This window comes from Triturus cristatus, chromosome 11, assembly GCF_964204655.1.
Source record: "Triturus cristatus chromosome 11, aTriCri1.1, whole genome shotgun sequence".
Lineage (NCBI taxonomy): Eukaryota > Metazoa > Chordata > Amphibia > Caudata > Salamandridae > Triturus > Triturus cristatus.
Window position 1 is genome coordinate 891,398,266 of NC_140594.1, and position 23,661 is coordinate 891,421,926.

Sequence of the window (23,661 nt, forward strand, 5' to 3'; positions counted from 1 at the left end):
TGCCCGGAACCTTTTTTCCTTACTGCTTTCACCCTTTTTGTCCCCTATACAGATTATTTTCCTATTCTTCACTCCTATACACCTAACTTGATATCCTATCTACTAACATACACATGGCTGTGAATATTTCCTCTTCTTCCCATCTGCTACGCATTATCACGTGGAATGTTTATGGGCTAACGCACTTTATTAAGCGCAAGAAAGTACTTTCCTATCTACAAGCGAAAAAAACTGACATTGCTCTTTTTCAAGAATCTCATTTAGATGCACTAGAATACATAAGCTATGATGAGATTGGGTTGGAAAAGTCATTCACTGTGGGCTGATGACACAACTTCCTCCTAACGAGAATCATCCACGGAAGGGTGGTGTAGCTTTTCTAATCCACAAATCTTTACCTGTTACCATAATCAAGACCTGAACTGATCCAGATGGTAGATATATTTTTACAAAACTGAAAATAGGAGATGAGATCCTCTGTGTGGGCTCAGTTTATACTCCAAAAGGAGCCAAAAGCACTTTCTTTCTCAGGCTGAATCGTTTGCTGGTAGAAATTGGTGCATCTATTTATATTATTGGTGGTGATTGGAACCTTGCCCGGGATGCTATAACTGACAGAACGGGTCCCCTGAATAGGTGTAATTAGGGAGACAGATCCTTGCTGGGAGACATAACATCACACCATGGACTAATGGACCATTGGCGCAACTACACTCATTTTGTTCCATTGGCGTCTTTGTCATCCTTCTGACCAGGAGTACACCTTTCTCTCCTCTACCAACGGTACACAATCCAGGATAGACTTTTTTCTTATTTCGCATTCAGTGGTTGCAATCACTACTGAATCCCGTATTTTAGAAGCTGCAATATCAGACCATGCCCCTTATTACTCTAGAAAAGGGTTTAACTTCCCCAGGCCGTAAACCATGGTGTATGAATATCGAAAGGTACCGCCCTCCCAAAGGTAAAACTCTACTCCGTTCACATATTTCTGATTATTTAGCTGTCAATAAGTCATCTGTTACTTCCTGCAGAATTGTTTGGGCAGCCGCCAAAGCAACTATTTGTGGTCAATTGATGAGATATGCTGCTGAGGACAATAAGACTGCGTCCCTAGGTTGTACAGAATTGTAAGCTCAAAATACTTCCCTCGCACATTTATACACATCTCATCCCACAATATCCAACCGTTGAAAACTTGAACCTGCTAAATTGGCGCTTAATAACTTATACACCTCCAAAGCGGAGTACGCTCTTCAACGCCTAAAGGGCAGACATTATGAACAAGGAGAAAAAGCAGGTCGTTTGCTGGCAGCACAATTGAAACAATGTGAGGCAGCCATGGCCATTCCTACATTACGTTCAGAAAGAGGAGAGATTCTTACGAGACCACAGGATATTGTAAACACTTGTGCAACCTTTTATAAAAAACTCTATACCCCTGAAACTTCAGTAACTGAAGACCAAAAAGTTTCATATTTGGCTGATATCAACCTCCCTTGCCTCACGGATGAAGGCAGAGCCCTGCTTGGTGGTGATATTAGCAAAGAAGAAATTGATGCAGCCATCACCAAACTGCCTTATCACAAATCTCCAGGTGAGGACAGCTTCCCTGCAGAATTTTACAAATGGACCGGGACAGAAACGTTAATACTTTATTTTCTGCCATTCATGAGGTGGTTCAAACGCATTCACTTGGCACTTTTTCTAACAAAGGGTTGATCGCGGTTATCCCCAAACCCGGTAAAGACCCCTTGCTTGTAGTAGTTACCGGCCCATCTCACTCATAAATAGTAACGTCAAAATTTTAGCAAGCATCTTAGCGGCACGTCTACGTAAAGTTATTCCCTCTTTCATACATCACTCACAGGTTGGTTTTGACCCAGGTCTCTCCTCCAGGAATCACCCCCGAACTCTAGCTCACACTTCATGGTCTGCAGATAAGATGACGGAAGATGTTACGGCCCTCTCACTGGGTGCAGAAAAAGCATTCTACTGTGTTGACTGAAAATACCTTTTTGCAGCTATGAAACGTTTTGGCCTAGGTGATCAATTCATCTCTAAAGTTCGACTCTTATATGACACTCTAACCGACCAAGTCAACTGTGTCGGATTTCTTTCCGATCCTTTTTCAAAACAACGGGGTACCCGAAATGGTTGCCCTCTTCCCCCCCTTGTATTTTTACTAGCGACAGAGCCTCTTGCCTCACTCATTTGGCATTCACCACATGTTCAAGGCATACCTATAGCAGGTGGTACTTCTAAGCTATACTTGTATGCCGATGATATTCTCCTCACGTTAAAAGATCTCCCTCATTCTTTACCAGCTTTACTTATGATCATTGATGGTTTTGTGACCCACTCTGGTTACAAAGTGAACTGGGATAAAAGTGAGGCTCTTCCTATTTCTTCCGGTACCACCAAAGCATCAATTGATGGGTATCTCTTTTGTTGGAAATCATACCAATTATAATATTTGGAAGTTCTGGTCAATAGAGGTTTGTCAAGTATGATTTCAGACAATTTCTCACCCCTTATAACACAAATGGAAACTGATTTTGCAAAATAGTTTCTCTCGGGTTTTTCCATGTGGGGAAGGGTACAAGCCAAATTCTTGTTCCCTTATCTACACTTCGTAGAGTAGATGCCCGAATTCAACCTTTCGTCTGGGGATACACACGCCCATGTCTAGCTGCTTCTAAATTATTGGCTCGCTGCTCTTGTGGTGGTTTGGGATTACAATCCTTAGAACATTATTCTTTAGCTTTACACCTTACACAATTAGTTTATTTACTTCTGGGTGTGACTGATCCTCCACAGTGGGTCACAACGGAACACTCCTTACTTAACCGAAGCGATGGCCTTGATTTCCTTTATGGATCCGAATTCCACATTCCTCCCTCACCCCCGCAACCAGTGATGCAAGCTACTTATCAAACGTGGCAACAAGCACATCGTCTTCTCCGAGTCGCCCACCGCTTATACTATAAAGCTCCACTTTGGGGCAATGAGAGTATCCGAATAAATGGTCAAGTGCTCCAATGGGCTAGTTGGAAATCAAGAGGTATCCAAACACTTGATCAAGTTATCCTTAATGGAGAGCTAAAATATTTTGATTCGCTTAGTGAAGAGTTTGGTCTCCCACCACACCAGACCACGCGCCACTCGCAGCTGCAGCACTGTCTCAAAAGATGTCTTGGTTCCCCTCCCTGGACTTTGAATTCTTCACCAATTCTAGATTATCTTCTTACTTGGGGGTAGACATAAAGGGGTGTTGTCAGGTCTATATGGTGTTCTGATTCATCGCCTATATTCACAACCATGTCTTAAAGCTCTCCAAGAGAAATTGCAAGAGCATCTACACATCACTATTGAAGAAGATGACTGGTCAGATACGTTACAAGCCCTTGACAAAGGTACCCAAGCGGCTCGTCTGAAGTTCTGCCTTTTCAAAACTTTGCACGATTGGCACTGGACACCTCCAAAATTGGAAAGAGCAGGACTACTACCACACTCTAAATGTTGGAGATGTCTTAGAGTCAATTGTGACCTTCCTCATATACTCTGTGAATGCCCCTCCATGCAAGGTTTTTGGACACATGTAGGGAACACTCTTCAGGGTTTAATCTCTTCCCTTAGTACTCCTCTCACTCCTTCCTTCAATTTATTACATGATTCTAGAAGTCTTCCTATCATTACACTTCTGCAACGTCGTCTTTTGCACACCGCACTTTCCACAGCTAAAATCTGCATTCTACGGCATTGGAAATCGCCTTCGCAGGAAGAATGGATGGTAGCAATGATTCAAACGGCTTCCCATGAACGTATTCTATACAGATGGCAGGATCGAGAGGACATTTTCCAGTAAGTGAGGGCTGCTTTTCTCCAGGATCCTTGAATTCCTCCCACTCTTCTCATACCACCTTTAACCCTATATCTTTGCGTTCTTCTTTTCTCTTTTTCCTATATTATTACTTTATCCGGGTAAGGAGTCTACTCTTTTCTGCTCTCTTCATATTCTTTCCCTTTTATCTATATATATTTATATGTACATATATATTTCTTTAATTTCTGTTTATCCATTTAGGAATCCTCTATCACATCCCCTTCCCTCTTTTCATCTTCAATTCCTATCATTCATTTTTTTATTCTTTGTACTAAACTTATCCCCTATTTTCTTCCCCTATAATATTGAAGAATTCCCTGTTTATTGTTACTTTATATAAATTCATGTTATTCTAGGATATTCTATATGTACTCATGTTTTTCATGCATCTTAAATTCTTTCTAAAAAATTATGAAACAAAAAATAAATTTCATTTATGGGTTAAACCACTTATACATATGTAAAATACATGTTAGACAATAAAAATTAACCTTTTTGAAATGTATCTAACACCTACTTTTCTTTTGCCATTTTCGATGTGCACGTTATTACATGAAATTACATTTGTTTAAATAAATTTACACATGAAAAACAAATTAATTCATATTGTTTCAAATGTTAGTCTTATTAATTGTTCACACTCATATAGGAATATCAAATTGATCAATAAGAACTCCTTAATGTGAGAATTTTACATCCTACATATTTCTAGCACGTTAATAAATAATATTAATATTATTATTAAAAAATCACATTCATATTAGTTGAACAAATAACATGTCTTCAAATCTATCTTTCTTCTGCATGCTTTTACAGGACAGTGTTTACCACCTGGACATATAAGGCGTGTCATTGGAGAGGTGTTAGATTGGTTTTGTGATGTGCATTTCTGTCAAAATCTCCCCCTTTTACGATCGATGCATGAAAATAAAGTTTTTAAGGATTATTGAATGACCTCTGGTATGTGCATGAAATTGTCAGTACTTGTTGCACAATCAGCAGTTGTAATAATAATTAAATGCAGGCTTAATTTATAAAAGAATATGTGCCGGGACCTAAAGTTTTGCTCAGCAGCCCGCTGCCAGGTCTGCCAATATCTGGGGTGCCGAATACCAAGGCTCCATAGTCTTGATTCCACCTCATACCTCTTTCATCCATCACCAGGCACTCCCTCTTCCTTTATCTCACTCTTTCAGGGTCGTTTTCATCCTTGCTTTGACCCTTTGTCACTATTTTTTCATCTTAATCTTTCTTTCTTTCTTCCCCCCTTTTGTTTTCTTCTCTCTGTTGCTCTGTGTGAAAATGTGATGAGGTAAAATATGCGCCTTGTCCCCAAAAATGAGTGCCATGGGCCCCACCTGCAGCTTTCAGCTGACATTAAGTACTGGTAAAATGTAACAAGCATTGGCCAAGCCAATAGGTCTTGCCTATGCAAGAGCTATTGGCTTTGCCAATATGTTTAAGCCATGTTGTACAACACCTTGGCAGCTGTTCAGCATGGCTGAAGGAGAGTGGCGTGGAGTAGAGTGGGGTGTTATGGAGTAACGGAGTCATGGAGTGTCATGGAGTGGTGTAGGGTGGAGTGACATAGTGTTGTGGAGAGAGCGAAGGGTTTAGAGTGGTGTAGAGTGTTATGGAGTGGAGGGGCATAGAGTGTTGTGGAGTAGTGTAGAATGGGGTGACTTGGAGGGTGGTATGTAGAGTGGATTAGAGTGTTGTAGAGTAGAGTGGTGTAGATAGGAGTAGATTTTTTTTTTTAAAAAGGTTTTATTGTTATTTGCATAAAACATTGCTGATTACAAACACATGTATTTATCGGTCCATACATTGTACAAGGTAGTGCTTTAGAGCGGACAGAATATATGTACTTTCGCTTCTCCAACTTTCCCAATGTACCCATCTTCACAGTTAATAACAATTCTCCCACGGGGAACATCATCAGTGTTCGTTAGTCACTCAGTTCCGGGTCAGATTCTTCAGGCGGAGGGGCACATATGTTCCCTCAAAATGCGTTCCATTTCCCCCACACTCGCGTCCATTTTCAAGGACACCCTCTGTGCATAAATTCCACCTTTTCCACTACCATGGCACTGTCTAGATCGTGACACCACTGCTGGTGAGAGGGGACCGTCTGTGCTTCCCAATGTTGAGCAATGTTCCGCTTAGCCAGTGTGATACCCAGGGTCGCCCAGTCCTGCGCCGCATGGTTAAGGTCTGTTGGCTCCCACACGTTGAGAAGGCACCTCCTTGGTTCAGGTGGGATGCTGAAGCCACATACCTGAGTGATTGTAGCCATAACAGCCCCCCAGAATTGTATGATTTTGGGACAATCCCACAATGTGTGGTAAAAGGTGCCCACCAACCCACAGCCCCGCAGACACAGTGGTGTATCAGTCCTCCCTATTTTGTGAAGTGTTGTTCTAGTGTAATACGTCATGTGCAGTATTTTGAGTTGCACGAGCTGTATTCTGAAGGGGATTGCCACTTCGCGCGGGGATGCTAGTGCCTCCTGGCAATCCTGCTCGTTCATCTCCCCCACCTCAGCCTGCCATTTTTCTCTAATGTTGTGTGTGGGATCTTTCTGATGGTTAACCAATTTACAGTACGTTAGAGAAATTGCATTTTTGGTTAGGCTGTCCGTCGGTAATCGATCCTCGAGCGGTGAGGACTTGGGGAGATCAGTTCCCGGAGGTATGGCCCTCGTAAGTACGTGTTTAATTTGCAGGTATCGGTATTGCTCCGTCTCTGCCATCTGATACGTTGCCTGTAGCTGAGCAAATATGACCACTCTCCCCTTTTTCCACAGGTCCCCCACCCTGGATATACCTACTAGATCCCATCGAAGAAACCTTTACTGTTGCGTAGCTTGCCCAACCTTGGGGTCTTCCAGAGTGGCGTGTGTTGTGTTATCACTCCCTCCCAGCTGAGCGCATGAAGTGCTATAAACCAGATGCGCACGGTGTACGCTGTGGGGCCAATCAGTGCGTATTTCCGGGATTTATTGTATAGGGCGCCCAGGATTCCTTCTGTGCCAAGGGTGTGCCTATCCATGCGCAATGCTGGTTCGTCCTGTGGGGCGTGAAGCCATTGATTAACCACTATGAGCTGGGAGGCCCAATTGTATAGTTGAATGTTAGGCAGGGCAATTCCGCCATCGTACCAACCCCTTACTAGCTTGCACATTGCTATGCAGGGAGGCTTCCCTTCCCAGAGGAGGTGGCCTACCTCTGCCTCAATTGACTTGAAATAGGAGTGAGAGACTGGGATTGGCGTGTTTTGTAGAGCGTATAAAAACCTGGGGAGAGCCATCATTTTGAACAGGGCCGCTCGGCCCAGGAGTGTCAGTGGCAGGGAGTGTCAGTATTTCACGTCACTACGGAGCCTCTTCAGGGGTGGCAGTCGATTACGTAGAGTGTGGGTTGCGGCGTGATATGTATACCCAGATATTTGCACCCATCTTCTGCGATCTGGATTGTGGCACCCCTGGGCAGGTGCGGAGGGGAGCCCTTAAGTATATATAAATCCGATTTTGCCCAGTTAACAGTGTAGCCCGAAACTCTACCGTATGACTCGCATATGTCAAGCAAGCAGGAGAGTGACGGTCTGGGGGATGCCCTATATAGCAAGATGTCGTCGGCATAAAGGGAGATGCGATCCTTCCGACCACCGCAATCCGCGTATTTCAGGATCCCTCCTTATCCACGCCGCCAATGGCTCGAGCATTAAAGCAAACAAGAAGGGGACAAAGGGCAGCCCTGCTTGGTCCCCGCCCGTTGACCACTACATGTGCCACCGGCTGCGTGTACAGGAGTTGAATTTGGGACCAAAACCAAAATGTTGTAGCACCGCAAATAGAAAGGGCCATTCCACCCGAAGGTAGGAGTAGATTGTCGTAGAGTAGAATGGCCTAGAGTGAAGTAGTGTAGTGGAGTGGAATGGTATAGAATGATGTTGAGTGGTGGAGTGACATGGACTGGATTAGTGAAGCGGAGTAGAGTGGAGTAGTGTGTTGTAGAATAGAGTGGAAGAAAGTGGTATGGAGTGGCATGGATGGAGTTGTGCAGAGCGTCATGTAGTGGAGTAGATTCATAGTGTCATAGAGTGGAGTGGAGTATAGTACAGTGGAGCAGACTAGATTGGCATAGAGTGCAGTGGCTTAGATTGCATTGAGTTCAGTGGCGGAGAGTGCAGTTTTACAGAGTAGAGTGCAGTGGAGTAGAGTACTGCAGAGCAGAGGACTGTAGAGAGCAGTGGCATACAATCCAGTAGTGCAGAGTAGAATAGAGTAGTGTAGCGTGCAGTGGCATCGAGTTCAGCCATGAAGAGTGCAGTTTTGCAGAGTAGAGTGTCTTAGAGTGCAGTGGTGTAGAGTATATTGGTGTGGAGTGCAATGGCATATGCTGCAGTAGCATAGAGCGTTGCAGACTAGAGTGCTGTAGAGAGCAGTGGCACAGAGTGTTGCACATTAGATGTGATAGAGATCAGTGGCATACAGTACAGTGGTGCAAAGTAAAATAGAGTGCAATGGTGTACAGTGGCATAGTTTGCAGTGGCATGGAGTGCAGTTGTGTAAAGTGTTGCAGAGTAGACTATAGTGGTGTAGAGTGCTGTAGTGCAGAGTAGATGGTGTAGAGTGTGTTGGCTTTGAGTTAAATGATGTAGAGTACATTTGGTGGAGTGCAGTGTTTTAGAGTAGAGTGGCGGAGAGCGCAGTGGCATAGAGTGGAGTGGCATAGAGTGGAGTGGCACAGCATAGACTGGCATAGAGTGCACTGGTATAGAGTAGATTGTTTCAGAGTAAAGTGAAGTGGCGTAGAATGAAGTGGTGCAGGGTAGGGGGACATAGAGTAGTAGCATAGAGTGGTGTGGAGTGGTCTAAACTAGAGTGGTGTAGAGTGCAGTGCTGCGTAATAAAGTAAAGTGCATTGGCATAGAATAGAGTGGTGCAGGGTATAGTACTGATGTATAGAGTAAAGTGGAGTAGAGTGCAGTGGTGGACCGTAGATTAGAGTGGCGTAGAGTGTGGTGGCATAGAGTAGAGGGGTCAGTGGCATAGTGTGCAGTGGCACAGAGTAGAGTGGCGCAGAGTAGTGGCAGAGAGTTCAGTGTGCATAGCGCCATAGAATGCAGTGGCGAAGAGTAAAGTGGTGCAGAGAGCAGGGACATAGATTACAGTGGTGCAGAGTAGGTTAGAGTAGCATATAGTACAATGGCGTAGAGTGCAGTGACATATAGTAGAGTGGTGCAGGGTAGAGTGCAGTGGCACTGTTAAGATGACTACAGAGGCCCAGATTTCCAAGGGTGTGACTGCCATTGTTACTGCACATGCTGTGGTACTGGGGCACAGAGCCCTAAGTGGCCCATTGAACCCTGACAATTGATGTATTTTACTATCCTACTGCATCTTTGCTACTCTACTGGACTAAACCCAGTCATTTTTATGAATCTTGTGTTTTTTGGGAGGATTGCATTAGCACTGTCTCAAAGTGCACTAGTTGGACCTCAGCTAGCTAATGATCTTTAGATGCATCTGTTTCAGTGTAAGAAAACTGAAGACTCATTCTTGTGGATGACATTCCCTGTTGAAAATACACCACAGAGAGCAGCGCTGTGTGTACTACATACTATATGTATGGAAACATCTATCAGAGCCTCCCTTCCAGCTCCAACCAGAGACCCAAAAGTCACTACATTCTGATGCCTGAAGAAGGTGATCTACTTGGAGCTGGCTTGGAACCTTGAAGCCTATGTCATTTAAAACCACGGTAACGGGTCACGGGTGGAGGGGCCACTCTCCAGCAAAATACCTCAAAGTTCAGCGACACGTGACAATGATTCACAAAACTCCCACCTCGTTATGAATGAGTTATCTTGGGCAGTACTACGGGCAGAATGAGGAAGAGACTGGAAAAACACTGGATTGGTGGTAGTTGAGACTCAGCTGCGGTGCTGCTATTTACAAACACTCTCCTGCCCATTTAAAACCATATTTCTATCAAAACGGGCCTTTTCAGCAGATAGAGACTTTTGCCTCGCAACAGTTTTAAATACACCGTAGAAAAGTATAAACTTGTATGAAGTGCCTGCCCTGCAGGTGAAAATGCTCCTGTGTGGCTATTGCAATGAAACGCTCTACCAGCAGCCACCATTCCATTTCCAGAGTTGGCCGCAGTGTAGTAACTTAGGGCCATATGTAGGTAGCCTAACATTTACCGCTTCATAAATACCGAATTTTACCGATTCGGTATTTATGAAGCGGTAATTGATATGTAGGTAATATATCGGTAATATTTACCGATTCGGAATGGGTCGGTAATTTAGAATCGGTATTTACCGATTCGGTAATGATGCATGCCTTCCCATTGGCCCATAGGAATCAATTGGGAAGCCAGTTACCATTACCGAATCAGTAAATACCGAATCGGTAATGGGGGGAGCACAATCAAGGGTGGCAGGGTGTCACAGTGACACCCTGTTGCACCCCTGATTCCTGCATGTGTGCACATGTGGCGCACATACATGCCCTAAGGGCATGTATGTCTGCCACATGGCACTCTTAGTCCAGCAAAATATTGCTTTTTGCAATGTATTCGGTATTTAGCACAACCATATATTTGGTGCTAAATACCGAATTTTTTTCCCTACACATCACTCGTTTGAGTGTCACCTACATATCATTTCAGGATTCGGTATTTACCGAATCAGTAAAATTACCGATTCGGTAATTTTACCGATTCGGTAAATTACCGAATCCTGAAATGTGCCCCCTACATACCAAAAGCCTAAATACCGGTCGGTAACGGTATATTTACCGAAAATCGGCCGTTACCGACCGGTATTAGGCTTCCTACATCTGGCCCTAAGAGTTGAGGGATTGATGCATTTGCTAAACTGCTCAGAGAGTGAAAATGAGATTGTGCACCCTTTGCCCCTCAAGTGGACTACACAGTTGACCCTTAGCTCCCCAGCAGCATCCTGCTATTTGCTGCTGTGTGTGGGGAGAAAGAGCACCAGGTGTACAAACTAATAGGGGAGGGTTGAAGCAGCAGTGAGGGAGGGCGTGGGGATGAAAAGTAAAACAGCAATGGGAAAGCAAAACGAGGCAGATTCGAGGGCAAGCAAAACGTCTGAAGTGACGTTTTAGCTGGCCAAAAACAAAAAAATAGTACCTGAATCATGCTGGGAGCAGGGGACGGGCAGTGATTAAACTGAATTAAGCTGTGCTTGGTCCCTGCTCCAAAGAAAGTGGCAGAAATGAAATTTCGGCTTTACTGGCGAATTAGAACAGCTGCAGAGGAGAGTGACGCCGAGGCAGACAAATGGTGAGCTTGGGCAGGCTCCAAACCCTTTACTGTATACAACAGTGTCTCACAAGCGGGATATTTGCACAAGCTCGACCCTAAATATAGTGAGTGGAAGTGGCTTCCTGCTCTCTGTTTTTTCACTGGCTCCATGGAATCACAGAAGGAATTACACAGTGGATTCCTGCTGTGGCGTGGAATGCAGGATGTGTTGAAAAAACTACATTATTACTATGTTTTGGTTTGCTCCAGTTAAAATAGTAAATGTCGGGAAATGCATAATGCATGTGCAGTTTCAACATGTACATCTACTCTAATGCATAAGCCAGAAAACTCTGTCCTTCTTAAATGGAACACTCTTATGTATGTAGGACTGTCGGACTAAAACCGGGCTGTCTTTTACAACATGCGTTTAAATGACTCATTTCACCATTCACCTTTAACATTTTAGCTTTTATTTTGCTATTTAAACATTGTTTTTTCTGTCTCCGGAGGAAAGAGATCTATGTAGGAGGAAAATGCAGCCTTGCAACCCTCATACCACAGAATATTTGGCATGATGTGGGGTGATCCATTTAGCCTTTGTTGTTCTTCTCTCAGACTACTTTTTAAGTAGTCTTGGAAGACACTTTGGCTACAGAGATCCCCATCTGTAACTAAATTAATACTTGTTGCACTCGAATGTTATCTTTGTTGCCAGTACCTCAGCTCTGTGCAGCTGACCCATATTTCACAATATTATTGATATCATATATTTAATATTATTGGCACATAAGAATGGTGAATTGGTATTTGACCAGCTCAATCAGCATGAATGTTACAACGGTGAAAAAATATGTATTATTTTAAAGATTTAAAGTATGACTTCAAACTTTGATGTTATTTTAGCCATAATGTAATTCTCAGTGAATGAACACTAATCACAATAATAATCAAATTAAACTCACTATAGACTGAAATAATTGTAGCTAGTACTAACCACATAAAGAAGCACAGGCAAATCCAATAGGTCTGGCTTTCATGTGGTAAACAATGCTCAAATTTTGTGGCATTTGAAATGGTGATATTGGTGACAGCGATGGGGTGATGCTGATGTTAGTGGTGGTAGTAGTACAAATGATGTTGGTACTGGCATGCACTGGAGTCCTAACAAAACATATAAAAGTATACTGCAGTTAAAAAATACAAAAAAAAAGGGTTGCTTTCCGTATACAATGCATTTTTGAGATAAGGAAAATAATGTGTGGTGATTGAGTGCATTTTTCATTTTCCATATGTCAAATGGTCCCACTTGCATTTCAGTGCAAGCACTCCAATCTATAGACACGGAATGGTAATCCAGCCAAACTCTCAAAGGCACAGGTTGGAGAGTAGTGCTCTTCTGGCCCGAGCGAAACAAAAACTTTACCTATAAATTAAATAATTGGTTCTATCCATTCGTGGTCTCCTAAAGAACCTTCCCATTTTATGCCATACCCTGCAGACTTCGTGAACAGCATGTACTATAGGATTATTTTCTGCAGATTGGAATCTAGTGAGGATTTGGCCTCAGTCTGTGCACTGTGGCATTTAGTATGGTTTGAATCACCAGAAAAAGTGAGCACACCACACTTCTTTCCTGGTCACAGTTACTTGGTACTTCTAGTTTTTTGCCTTGAGTGGTGCTCTCTGGGCAGTTCTTCAATGAACATAACTTTGCCTCCATTTAACCCTCTCTCAAAATACTTATGAGATTTCCAATTTTGCCTAAAATATTATGGTACTGGAGTTAGAATAGTAAATGAACCTCCTGGACTTTTTGGGTGAAAGTGGCTCTTTCCCCAAATATTGTACGACTGGAGTTAGGCTAGTAAGTTAGACATCCCAGTGTCCTCCACACCCATTGCTGCTCTGGAGGGTGCAGCTTATTAGCTCACCCTTTGTGGTGCAAAAAAAAGAAGTGGATACTTTGAGATTTACCACTGGTGGACTATGAGATGACTCAAACCTAGGCGGCACCTCCCTGATCCTCACCAGGGTCCAGTCCTCTGCATGAACAGAACATCTGTTTGGGCATTACTTTTCTACATATGTGGGCCAAGTCAGCCAATCCCCAACCACTCTTACATTCATTATTTTAATGTCAAATACAATTTGCAGTGCTACAAGCTCGATCCACCCATTATTCTTAATCATGAACTCCATTTTCATTAGGGAAAGTCACATTAATCCTCATAGACTTCCACATCTTCTGAACTCAGTGTTGCAGCCCCATCCTAATGTTAAAATCACTACCTGGAGAATTGTAAGTATGGGCACGGGTGTTTTCTGCTAAATTGAAGTAGCTCATAGCCTATTCAATAGGTCACCCAACCAGTCTTCCCTCCGTGTTATATAAAATAACAATGAAAATGACAGGTCATGACAAGGGTGAGAGAATAATACCTTGTCTATCACAATTGTGTTTATCGACTTGTTCAGTAAGTACATTAAGTGCTAGCCCCATAACGCAGATTCTAGCATGAGTTTGGAAGCAGAGAAACCCGGCCTTTCTTCATTGAGCCCTACATTGTTTAATTTATATGTTACTACTTTAGTCACTCTGATTTAAAAAAAATTGGTTTCTCAGATGTCAGCTATGCTGACGACACCCAAATTGTCTCTGAAAATCAGCAAGAGTCTGTGGGCAATTTCCTCAATTGTATGCAACAAATTATCACATGGATGATAAGTAATTGCCTAAAACTAAATTCCAACAAAATGGAAGTCTTGCTATTGGGCAATAATGTATTTTTTTGGGCTCCCAACTGGTGGCCATATGAGCTAGGATCTGTTCCACGTCCAGTGACTAAAGTGAAAAACCTGGGTGTTGTCTTTGACAACCACCTATCTTTTGAGAAGCAGGTGAATGCAATCACTTCCTCCACTTTTCTTACTTTAAAAATCCTGAGAAAATTCTGCCTTTCATCACGCTTGATTTGAGGAAATTAGTAGTGCCCTCACTCTCTCTAAAATAGATTATTGCAATACCTTGTACATCAACCGACAAAAACGCTTACTCAATAAGCTACAGATCTTGCAGAACTCTGCTGCCCAATTGCTGCTTGGAACACCTAGGCACCAGTCTGCCGTTAAGGCGCTGGCTAATCTTCACTGGTTGCCAGTTCACAAGCGTGTAGACTTCAAGGCTTTGTGCATTGCCTTCAAAGCCTTGAATGACGAGTGGCCGGACTATTTTAAAAATAAATGTATCCAATATTTACCCCCCAGGTCATTGCATTCTTCATCAGCATTCAATCTTATGCTTCCTAAATTAAAGAGAGTCTGTTAGAGTGGAAAAAGCTTAATTTATGAAACAACTAAATGGTGGAATGCCTTACCTCTCCATCTGAAGACTAGTCCTTCCCTGTCCTCCTTAAGAAAGAATCTTAAAACCTGTCTTTTTAACCTATAGCTCCTCTGGTTTGTCTTCTGTCTAGTTAGCCATTCTGTTGTTAAACTAGCAGCAAGATGCCCATGGGCAATCAAGCGCTTTATAAAACCCATTCACCAATTTTCATTTAATTTCATTTCTTGGCTAGGGTAATGACCATATTTTTTGATTATATTGTCAAATACATGCGACCTCAGTGTTTGAGAAACATTTTGCTTATATCCTGAAATCCATTATCTATGTCATTTTCGTATACCACACTGTCGGTTGTTCCAGGTACAGACCAGTGCTCTATAGGGCTGCTACCAACACCATCACCCTTTGCTACAAACATGATATATTGACAGGAGAAATATGTGCACATTACAAGGACTGTACAGTTGGTTCGTGGGGGGAGGAAGGTGGCTTATCCCGGATTTTCAGGATAACCAGTGAATAGCTAAACTATCCTCGTGAGAATAGCCTTCAATTCTTGCATGTACCACCCTTGTATGGACCAGCATTGAACAGCACTACACCATTTATACATGTGGCGTCTTGTTTATTGTTACTTTAGGCAATGCAGTCTTGTTGAAAATATGTGTTGCTCGAGAAAGTATAGCATAATAAGTAATGTCAGAATGTAAATAGATGTTGTACTTTTTAGAATGCGTGCATACAAGCACAGTTTTTCCACTGAGTTCATTACTGTCAGGCGCTGGATCAGCAGGGAATACATCACGTTTTTTCTACCGTATGTTTTATGTTGAGATAAGAGTAACAGCGATTGATCAAGATGTTGGAAAACCTTTCTAAGATGTTTTCTAAATCCTGAACAAATCCTCTTAGGCAGATGCTGAAAGCCACAGAAGTGATGGCTTATGTACTCCCCTCTGGGACATTTTGAAAGCAATTAAGGCATGAGTTGTTTGGAGGACGTGTACGCTATCCTCCTGTTAGTGATGAAAAGGTTTTGTTTTAGCTTTGTAGGGTGTAGGAAGGCACTTGAACAACGTACGCCTTTTATCAGAAGATACAGGCTGACAAATTCTTGAAAACCACTTTGTTCTGTATAAAGTGAAATATATCTTATATAGTGTTTGTTTCCCTGTATTTGTTCCACTGCTCACTTTAAAGACTTACTATGTTATTTCACTCTCCAGGAAGCCGACACTGACGAGAATCAGGGAACCCTAACATTTGAAGAGTTTTCAGTGTTTTACAAGATGATGTCCTTGAGGCGTGACTTGTATCTGCTGCTTTTGAGCTACAGTGGCAAAAAAGATCATTTGACAGTGGAGGAGCTGGGGCAATTTCTTAAAATGGAACAGAAGGTAAAATAACAAAAGCTTAAAGGAAGCTGGTAAATTGACGTGTGCTGGATTTTTGCATGCCTTTTACATTATTACGATTGGCAGGCCCACTAGAATCATTCAGATGTCCAGAGCAAATAATACTTTAGACTGCTGAATTCTTGCCTCATGCAAACAGATAATGTTTTCAACATAAAGTAACAAAATATTTCTTTGAAAAAGTATTTAAAGTCCGGATCAGGCTGATATTGTCCCATATCATTTTGCTTGTGTACTTGAGCCGCAGCTACCCGCGGGGGTTGGTTGGGTTATGTATCGTTATCCATGTTGTTGTTTGCAAGAAACTTTTAGAAAAAGATAAACAAAATAAACTGAATGGACTACTTTTTCTTAAAATGAAACTCGACAATGACTGATTTGGAAAAAGCGTATCAACAAACAAGTCCAACTAGCTTTGTTCCTGCAAGACCAGGCAACATTAAAATCACTACCTTTCCTGGCCCTGCTGAATGACTCATACTTGGTAAACAAACCTTGGCCCTACCTCTCCGCCCCGCTGAACCCCAAAATCAGAAGAGATTATAGCAGAATTCAGCTGGGCCTGGGCAAACTAAAATACAGGAGGAGCATGTCGACTGTGTGATTACAAACGAGAATCATGGCTCCACCTTCTGTGCTGTTGTCCGGCCTTAGCAACCGAAAGGAGAATACTTCTTACGGAACTATGCCCGAGTGAAAAAGCATAAACAACAACAAAAAGCCAATACTGATATCTCTTTAGTCAATTATTTAAATAGGACACACTTGGACGACTCAATGTGACCCAGAAGTGTTATCAAAAAATCTTCAATTCATACAAACATTACAAATAAGCTATTAAAAATCCACACCCATAATTTTCAAACACTATATTCTCTAACATCAATTACAATGAAAGATGTCCAAAACAACCCATATGACATACAACGATTAATCACAAATTTTGAACAATGACCTGACAATGGAAACACATAAATGAGAAGACAAGACAATAAAACCCAAACTAGGTTATTTCAACCCTTTGTTGTTTCCAAGTATGGTCTAGCTAAAATCGCCACACCTTTAGTCATAGTTGATTGTTTTGAGGCTGCTAATAATACATAGCCCAATTCTGACAACATTTTCCGTTGTCCCCATGATCTGTGTGTTTCCTGGATTTTTAGCTTGGCTGGGTTTAATAAAAAGGCGTGGGCCCCTTTAGCCTGAAATGGAGCGATAAGCTGGCGCTGTTGCCAGCGCTTTTCAACCGTTTGGTGGCAATAATCTGGTCTAACAAAAAACTCTACCCCTTTCTCAGCTCTCTTTCTATCAGGGCGTGCTAGATCAAATACGTCTTCCCGGGCAAGGAAATTATTGAGAGAGATCAGAATAGCTCTAGGTCTAGTTTCTGTTTGACCACATCTTGGGCGTAAGGAAAAAGGAAAGTGATGTGCCCCCTGTACCTCCCTCTGCCAATCCCATTGCGTGAGTTCAGGGAAGGCCTCAGTAAACAAGCCAATAATTAACTTGCGCGGGTCTTGTCCTTCCGCCCCCTTGGGAATTTGGAGGACTCCCAAGTTGTTTCGGTGGGCTCGGTTATCTAAATCAGTCAGTTTTCACTGGGTATCATCTTTCATGGTACGCAAAGTTTCAGTCAGAGCTTTCTGTGCTGCAAGTTCATCTTCCAAGCACGAGATACAAGCTTCAGCTTTGTTAAACCTTGTAGTGAACTCCGTACAGGTCTTGGCTATACGACGTACTGAGTTTTGTAATTTGCGTCAGGCACTTTGAGCCCTCTGACTCTCCACATGTGTCTCCTCCCTATGAGTCATAATGGTTTGATATATCAAGGCCAATGAAACCTCTTCCGGTGGTTCGACCACATTTGTCTTGGGAGAGTCTATGTTGTGGCCGTCGCTGCTACCAATACCTAGTTCTGTTGAAAAGGAGTGGTTCCATTGCAGAGCATTACTGCCATTATTGCCATCTGTCTGGTTGGTTCCTTCTCTTGCCTTAAGATTTTTACATACTGTCCGAGGGCTATCATCCCACAAGTCCCCTCCTGAGTCTTCCTGCAGCGTGTTACCATAATCACTCCCTCCTCCGTCAAATAAACTGGTCTGCAACATTGCATTTAGCTCTAAATCCTCATTAGAAGAGTCCGAGTGGTCTGAAAGGGAGAAAACGTTTTCCCCAGAATCCACCTCCTTCGTAGGACATTTACTACTTTGAGATACCATCTCTTTACCAATGCTTGGGTCATGTTTTTCACTGTTATCGGCATTTTGTGCATGTATTACCTCCACATTACCACTAATTAATGCAGTTCCAGCGATAGGTGAGTTGTTTGGTAGACTCTGTGGGGAGCTCATAGGTAAGGATCCTACACTTATTTGAATACTATCCTGCATAGATACAGGGGCATCCAGCTCAGTGTGGGGAGAGGCAAATTCTCTCTCTACTTGATCCTGTCCCTCTGGAAGAGCAGACACCTCCCCATCTCCTATATCCAAGGCAGGAGAGCTCGCCTGAGATGACTGCACTATTTTTTTTATCCTTTCCTAATGAAAACAACATTTGCTACGGCAGTGTCCTTCTTATTTGTTCTCCCATTTGTGCTTGTAGCATTCTTGCCCGCAGCCGTGGCAGCTCCTACACCCGCGGAGTCGCCTGGAAGACGTGTTCTTCCTCTTCCAGCCTTAGGGGGCATCGCACGCTGAATTCCACTATCCCCTCTCCGGCTTCCGTCCGCTGTAACTCCCGTGGGACGCCACCACAGCCGGCTCCTCAAGATGATTCCATAGCCGCCACGAAGCTGCCAGATCCTCGCAGCCAAAGCAGCGGCTGTGGAGCCCAGCATACTAGGAACAACCGTCTCAGCACTCGTCAGGCAGCGCCACACCGTAAATGCCTTCTTCCTCTTTTCAGAATATCACAACTTCATAGAGGCACGGGAGCCTGGGAGCAGCCAGCTCACTCGTCCGATCTAGTGGACCCCATCTTGCCTCCGGCTTCCAGCACAAACACTTTATAAGAGAAATTGTACCAATGAGGAAACCGGAAAGAAAAGAAGACCTGGAATTCAAAGAGCCAGATGGGTGACACTCCCCTACGGAGCCGGTTGCAGAGTAATGGTCAATTGCAAACATGAAAATAAGCCCAGAGTCAACTGATGACACATAACAATTGCACCTTATCAGAACTTTTAATCTTCATCAACAATGTTTCTTTTTTAAATGCTACTTTATTGTACTGCAATGGTTTTAATTAACTTATGCAAATAAATTTCAACTTTCATAGCTGATTTTGTTCTCCAGTATTCTAATGTCTGTTAACCTCGAGTAAAAATATGGCTTGATGTTAATACCATCAGAGAAAGGCGCATAATTTGAAGGAAGGGAAGACACTACACCTCTGTCAAATGCACTAACCTGAGCCCAGCAGGAGCGGTGTTCATGCTTGTCCTACCACTCCCCTCACTGCGATATGCAGAGCACATTTCTGCCGGCCAGTGTCACAATGAAGGGAATGGGACAAAATAATAAAGAAACAAGAACTGGGCTTTTGGCTCACTGGACACCCTCGTCTGTGATTGCCGGGGAGTTGTTGCCCTTGATGTAATACCAGGTGGGTGTTGAGGATGGGGTGCACACTATGATGCAAACATAAACAGAATTACTCACAGATCATCACACCTAATGCAAGCACTCCCCTGCACATCCCACCACATTCACTTCAGTATCTGTATTATCTTTTCAGTGAACCAGATCAGCAGGTAGCCTGGGATCTTGGCTCAGTAGGATGGCAGGCTGCAGCCTTCAGTTAGGTCACTGAATAATCGCCTGAAGAAATGGAGTCCTTCTCCAATCCGAAAGTGCTGTAAGGCACCTTACACACATGCCTCACAATAATGAACTGTCCAGACCTGAACTCGGTGTTTTTGTTACTTTACCCTACAACTATCCCTAGCGGCTGAGCTGAGGGCAGTGTCACACACGCTAGCAGTTGTAGTCCTGTATGTACTGAATTGTTACCATTGCTGAGAGATGCTGTGGCTAGAATCTATTGTAAGGTGTTAAAGATGCCCCCTTGGGGGTGTGTGACTGGCAGTGTGACTTACTGTACAGTTTCAGATGCGCTGATGTCCACTGCAGACTCGTGACACAGAATGACGATGTCCACTGCAGACTTGTGAGACCGAATGATGCGCCGATCTCCACTAGATGCCGTTATCATGAAGTCCAGCGGCGAGTGCAGCTGCTCTAAAGATGTGACCAAGGCTGCACTGATTCCTGATTGCTTACCAACTGGGTGCAGGTGGGCCAGGGCCTTTAAAGTCCAAGTCCAGTTAAGATGGCTGCCGAGAGGGTGACTCATTTCCTGATTGTATAATCACCAGGCTCATACCATTAGGTGTTCTGGGTGGCTCATTTTGTGATTGAATAATCAGGCCCAGTCTGGGTGACTCATTTCCTGATTGTGTAATCATCAGGCTCAGTCTGAATGACTCATTTTCTGATTGTATAATCATCAGACCCAGATCATAAGTAATAGTGGCAACACAACAACTGCACACCAACTATATGGGGTGAGAGCACACACAATCCGATGCAACTGTCGAAAGCATGCAGATACACCCCAACAGATGTTCATGTGTTATAAATGTGGGATATTCCAAGATCGCAAAGTGCCTGTCTAGGAATGCATATCACAAGCGTCATATATGGTGGTGTATGTCCCCATGACAGCCTCAGTCTTAACTGGACATACTTTTTTTTGAAAAAATCAAGATGATTGGGCATGCCTTTGAGGTCAAATCAGTTGAATGCCACATAGTGAATATCAGGAGAACCTCGAGGGGGTTTTGGCCACACTTAGAATCTGATCAATGAAAAAGGGATATCGCAGGTTAGCAACTTGCAATGACACAGGAAACATTGAGGCACCCATCCAAATGATATCTGGGGGTGTTGGCTGACTATATCTTGGTAGACTTGTGGTTGTATAATGGAAGAGACCCCCGAAACCACCAGACTGAATTTGACAACCTATGTAGAGGAGAATCCTGAATGCAACACCCCATTGATTGCCGTCTTGTTGCCTAAAATTGGGGCAAGTCACTCCACTGCTATAAAAACAGGGCTCAGACCTGGATGACCTCAACAACTTCAGGCCCTTCTCCAACCGTCTCTTCCTTGCAAAAATTCTTGAGAAATGTGTCCTATTCCAACTCAACCAACATATTGACATTAACAATCTCCTTGACTCTCACAAATCGGGTTTTAAAAAGGGATGTAGCACAAAAACAGCTATACTAAATATAGCTGACGATATACACAAGTCTCTGGATGCAGGACTATGCTGCCTGCTCATCCTCCTAGACCTATCAGCAGCCTTCAACACGGCTGACCACAAGCTTCTTCTAAACACCCTCAAACAAATGATTGGAGCTGATGACTTGGTTCTTTAATGGGTTCACATCATTCCTACATACCCGCTCTAAACAAATAAAAATGAACAACTCGACTTCAGATACCTCTGCTATAACCAAAGGTGTTCCCCAAGGCTCAGTGTTCTCATCTATACTCTTCAATATCTACATCAAGCCCCTCACCGTCATACTCAAGCAAACATCCTCTACTACCTCTATGCAGACAACATCAGCTTTATCTGGAAATAGCCTCTCTAGATGACATACACAGACTAAATGATACGCTCATAAAAATCCAAAACTGGCAATCACACAACCACCTAAAACTGAACTAAGAAAATAAGGAAATCTTCTCCTAACCAACAATGGACAGATCCTGCAGGTCCAAGAGTGGCAAAATTACATAAAACATTCTCCAAACTACAATCTATCCTTGGCAGTTCTACCAAATTGCTGGAGATCACACTGGACCCAAGATTGAACATGAGCTCACACATAAAGAATACAGTGAGGAGTGCCCTCCGCATGCTAAAATTCCTTAATAAAATCAAGCCCTTCCTCCCTCCAAATGATCTCAAAACTGCAATGCAAGCCCTGGTTCTGTCCACTAAAGACTAGACCAACACCCTACATCTCATCCTCCCAAAGAAACACAAAGAAAAATCCCTGGGTAGCTCCTTCTCGGGCAACGCCCCCAAAATCTGGAACTCCCTACCAGTGAGTCTGAGGACCAACCCCTCCTTCATGATCTTTAAGAGACAACTAAAGGATCTCCTCTTCAATCTGCACCTCAACCCTCTGGACTGTAATCCCTAGCGCATTTTGGAAATCTCTACTACGCTCTATGTATAGATTGTTGTGTATCTCTCAACACCAATCCAGATGCCTGTGTTAATGTTGTAAAGTGCTCCGATACCCTTGGGATTTGCCAGTGCTATATACAACTCTCCAAATAAATAAATAAATAAAACGTGCAGAGAATTTCTGCAGTAGGACAGTAAAACCAAAAAGGTATTGGAAAATATCCCCACCGCTGGTGCGAATGACAGACATAATTTTTCCTTTCTTTAGGTGCTCTATGGTAACCTTTTATTTCCTCAAGCCCACACAGGATTCCATGTTTTCAGTGAGATGTCAAACCTAGAGCTATCTCCAACTTTTTTGTAATTGATTTCACTTCCCTGCACTTGTTTTCCCCCTATTGTCCTTCTCCGTCTTTTTCTATTCATGCCCCACCGCTTTACTTATTCAACCTCCTTCAGCAGTCTGAGGCCTCTCACAAGTCACAAGATAAAGCATAATTACTCCTACCTAATCAAACCTGGGAGACACCCATATACCCATGATTCCACACTGCAACTAGAAACAGGAGCCTAATATGCAGACTGCAGCTGGAATGTAACCAAATATGTAGACTTTAAGTCATTGTTGCCGGAGTTGGCCACTGTATGGTTGTCTTGTTCTTTGTATTTTAATATTGTCTATAACACAAAGATAAAGCTGCAAAACATGTAATTGACACAAAAACAAAAACAAAATGTCTAGCCATTGCTTTCTTTATTTCTTTGTAGATGAATAATGTAACAACCGAATATTGCCTTGATATCATAAGGAAGTTTGAAGTCTCAGAAGAGAACAAGGAGCAAAATGTTCTTGGGATAGAAGGTATAGCACATAATCTTTCTTGAATGCCATTGTGAAGTTGTGGCTATGAAATGATGCTATAATTTTAGATAGGAGAGTCTTGTATGTGCTGGTAATGACTTTGGTGGGTTTACAATAACAAAATAGCTTAATGTGTGTTTTTTTCTCTTGAAGCAAAGTTTGACAGGTTCAATCTGTATTGTGCAATGTTTTAGTTAATTGATAGTATTTTTCAATTAAGTTCTATTAGAAATGCCATTTTTTAAATGAAAGTAAAATAACATTGTTTACAGTACTGTAGACCGCAGAGACAGCAAGACAATATTCAGTGTGCAGTAGAAATGAATGAAAGGAAAGGAGAGTTTAAAAAAATCCAGGCCAACACGTACCATGTTTAATTGTATTGCACTCCTGCCCAAATTCTGATAACAGACGAGCCCCTGAGATCCTTTCTATTGCAAAGTATGCCTAAGGGTGGCTTCTCTGCTGGTGCGTGCTCAGAGAGGAGGGTTCTATAACATCATATATAGGTTGATAGCAGTTACAAGCAATTATATAGCATCAACTACATCTATCATTAATACATAATGCTAAGTATGGCAAGTATATAATAGCTGTTCTTACCTGCACTCAAATTACTTGCACTTACTGTGTGCTTAGAGGGTAGCTCAATGACA

General features: G+C 42.8%; 1 protein-coding gene across 7 annotated transcripts in view; it reads left to right on the top strand.

The window, feature by feature from the left end:
* The window catches only part of PLCH1 (phospholipase C eta 1), a 944,957-nt gene that overhangs the window by 556,033 nt on the left and 365,263 nt on the right, over window positions 1–23,661 (top strand). For all 7 annotated transcript variants that reach the window (XM_085634800.1, XM_085634805.1, XM_085634802.1 and 4 more), the window contains 2 exons: window positions 15,742–15,912; window positions 22,912–23,005. In XM_085634800.1, coding sequence (XP_085490926.1) covers window positions 15,742–15,912; window positions 22,912–23,005 — 265 coding nt within the window. The remainder of the gene's footprint in view (window positions 1–15,741; window positions 15,913–22,911; window positions 23,006–23,661) is intronic.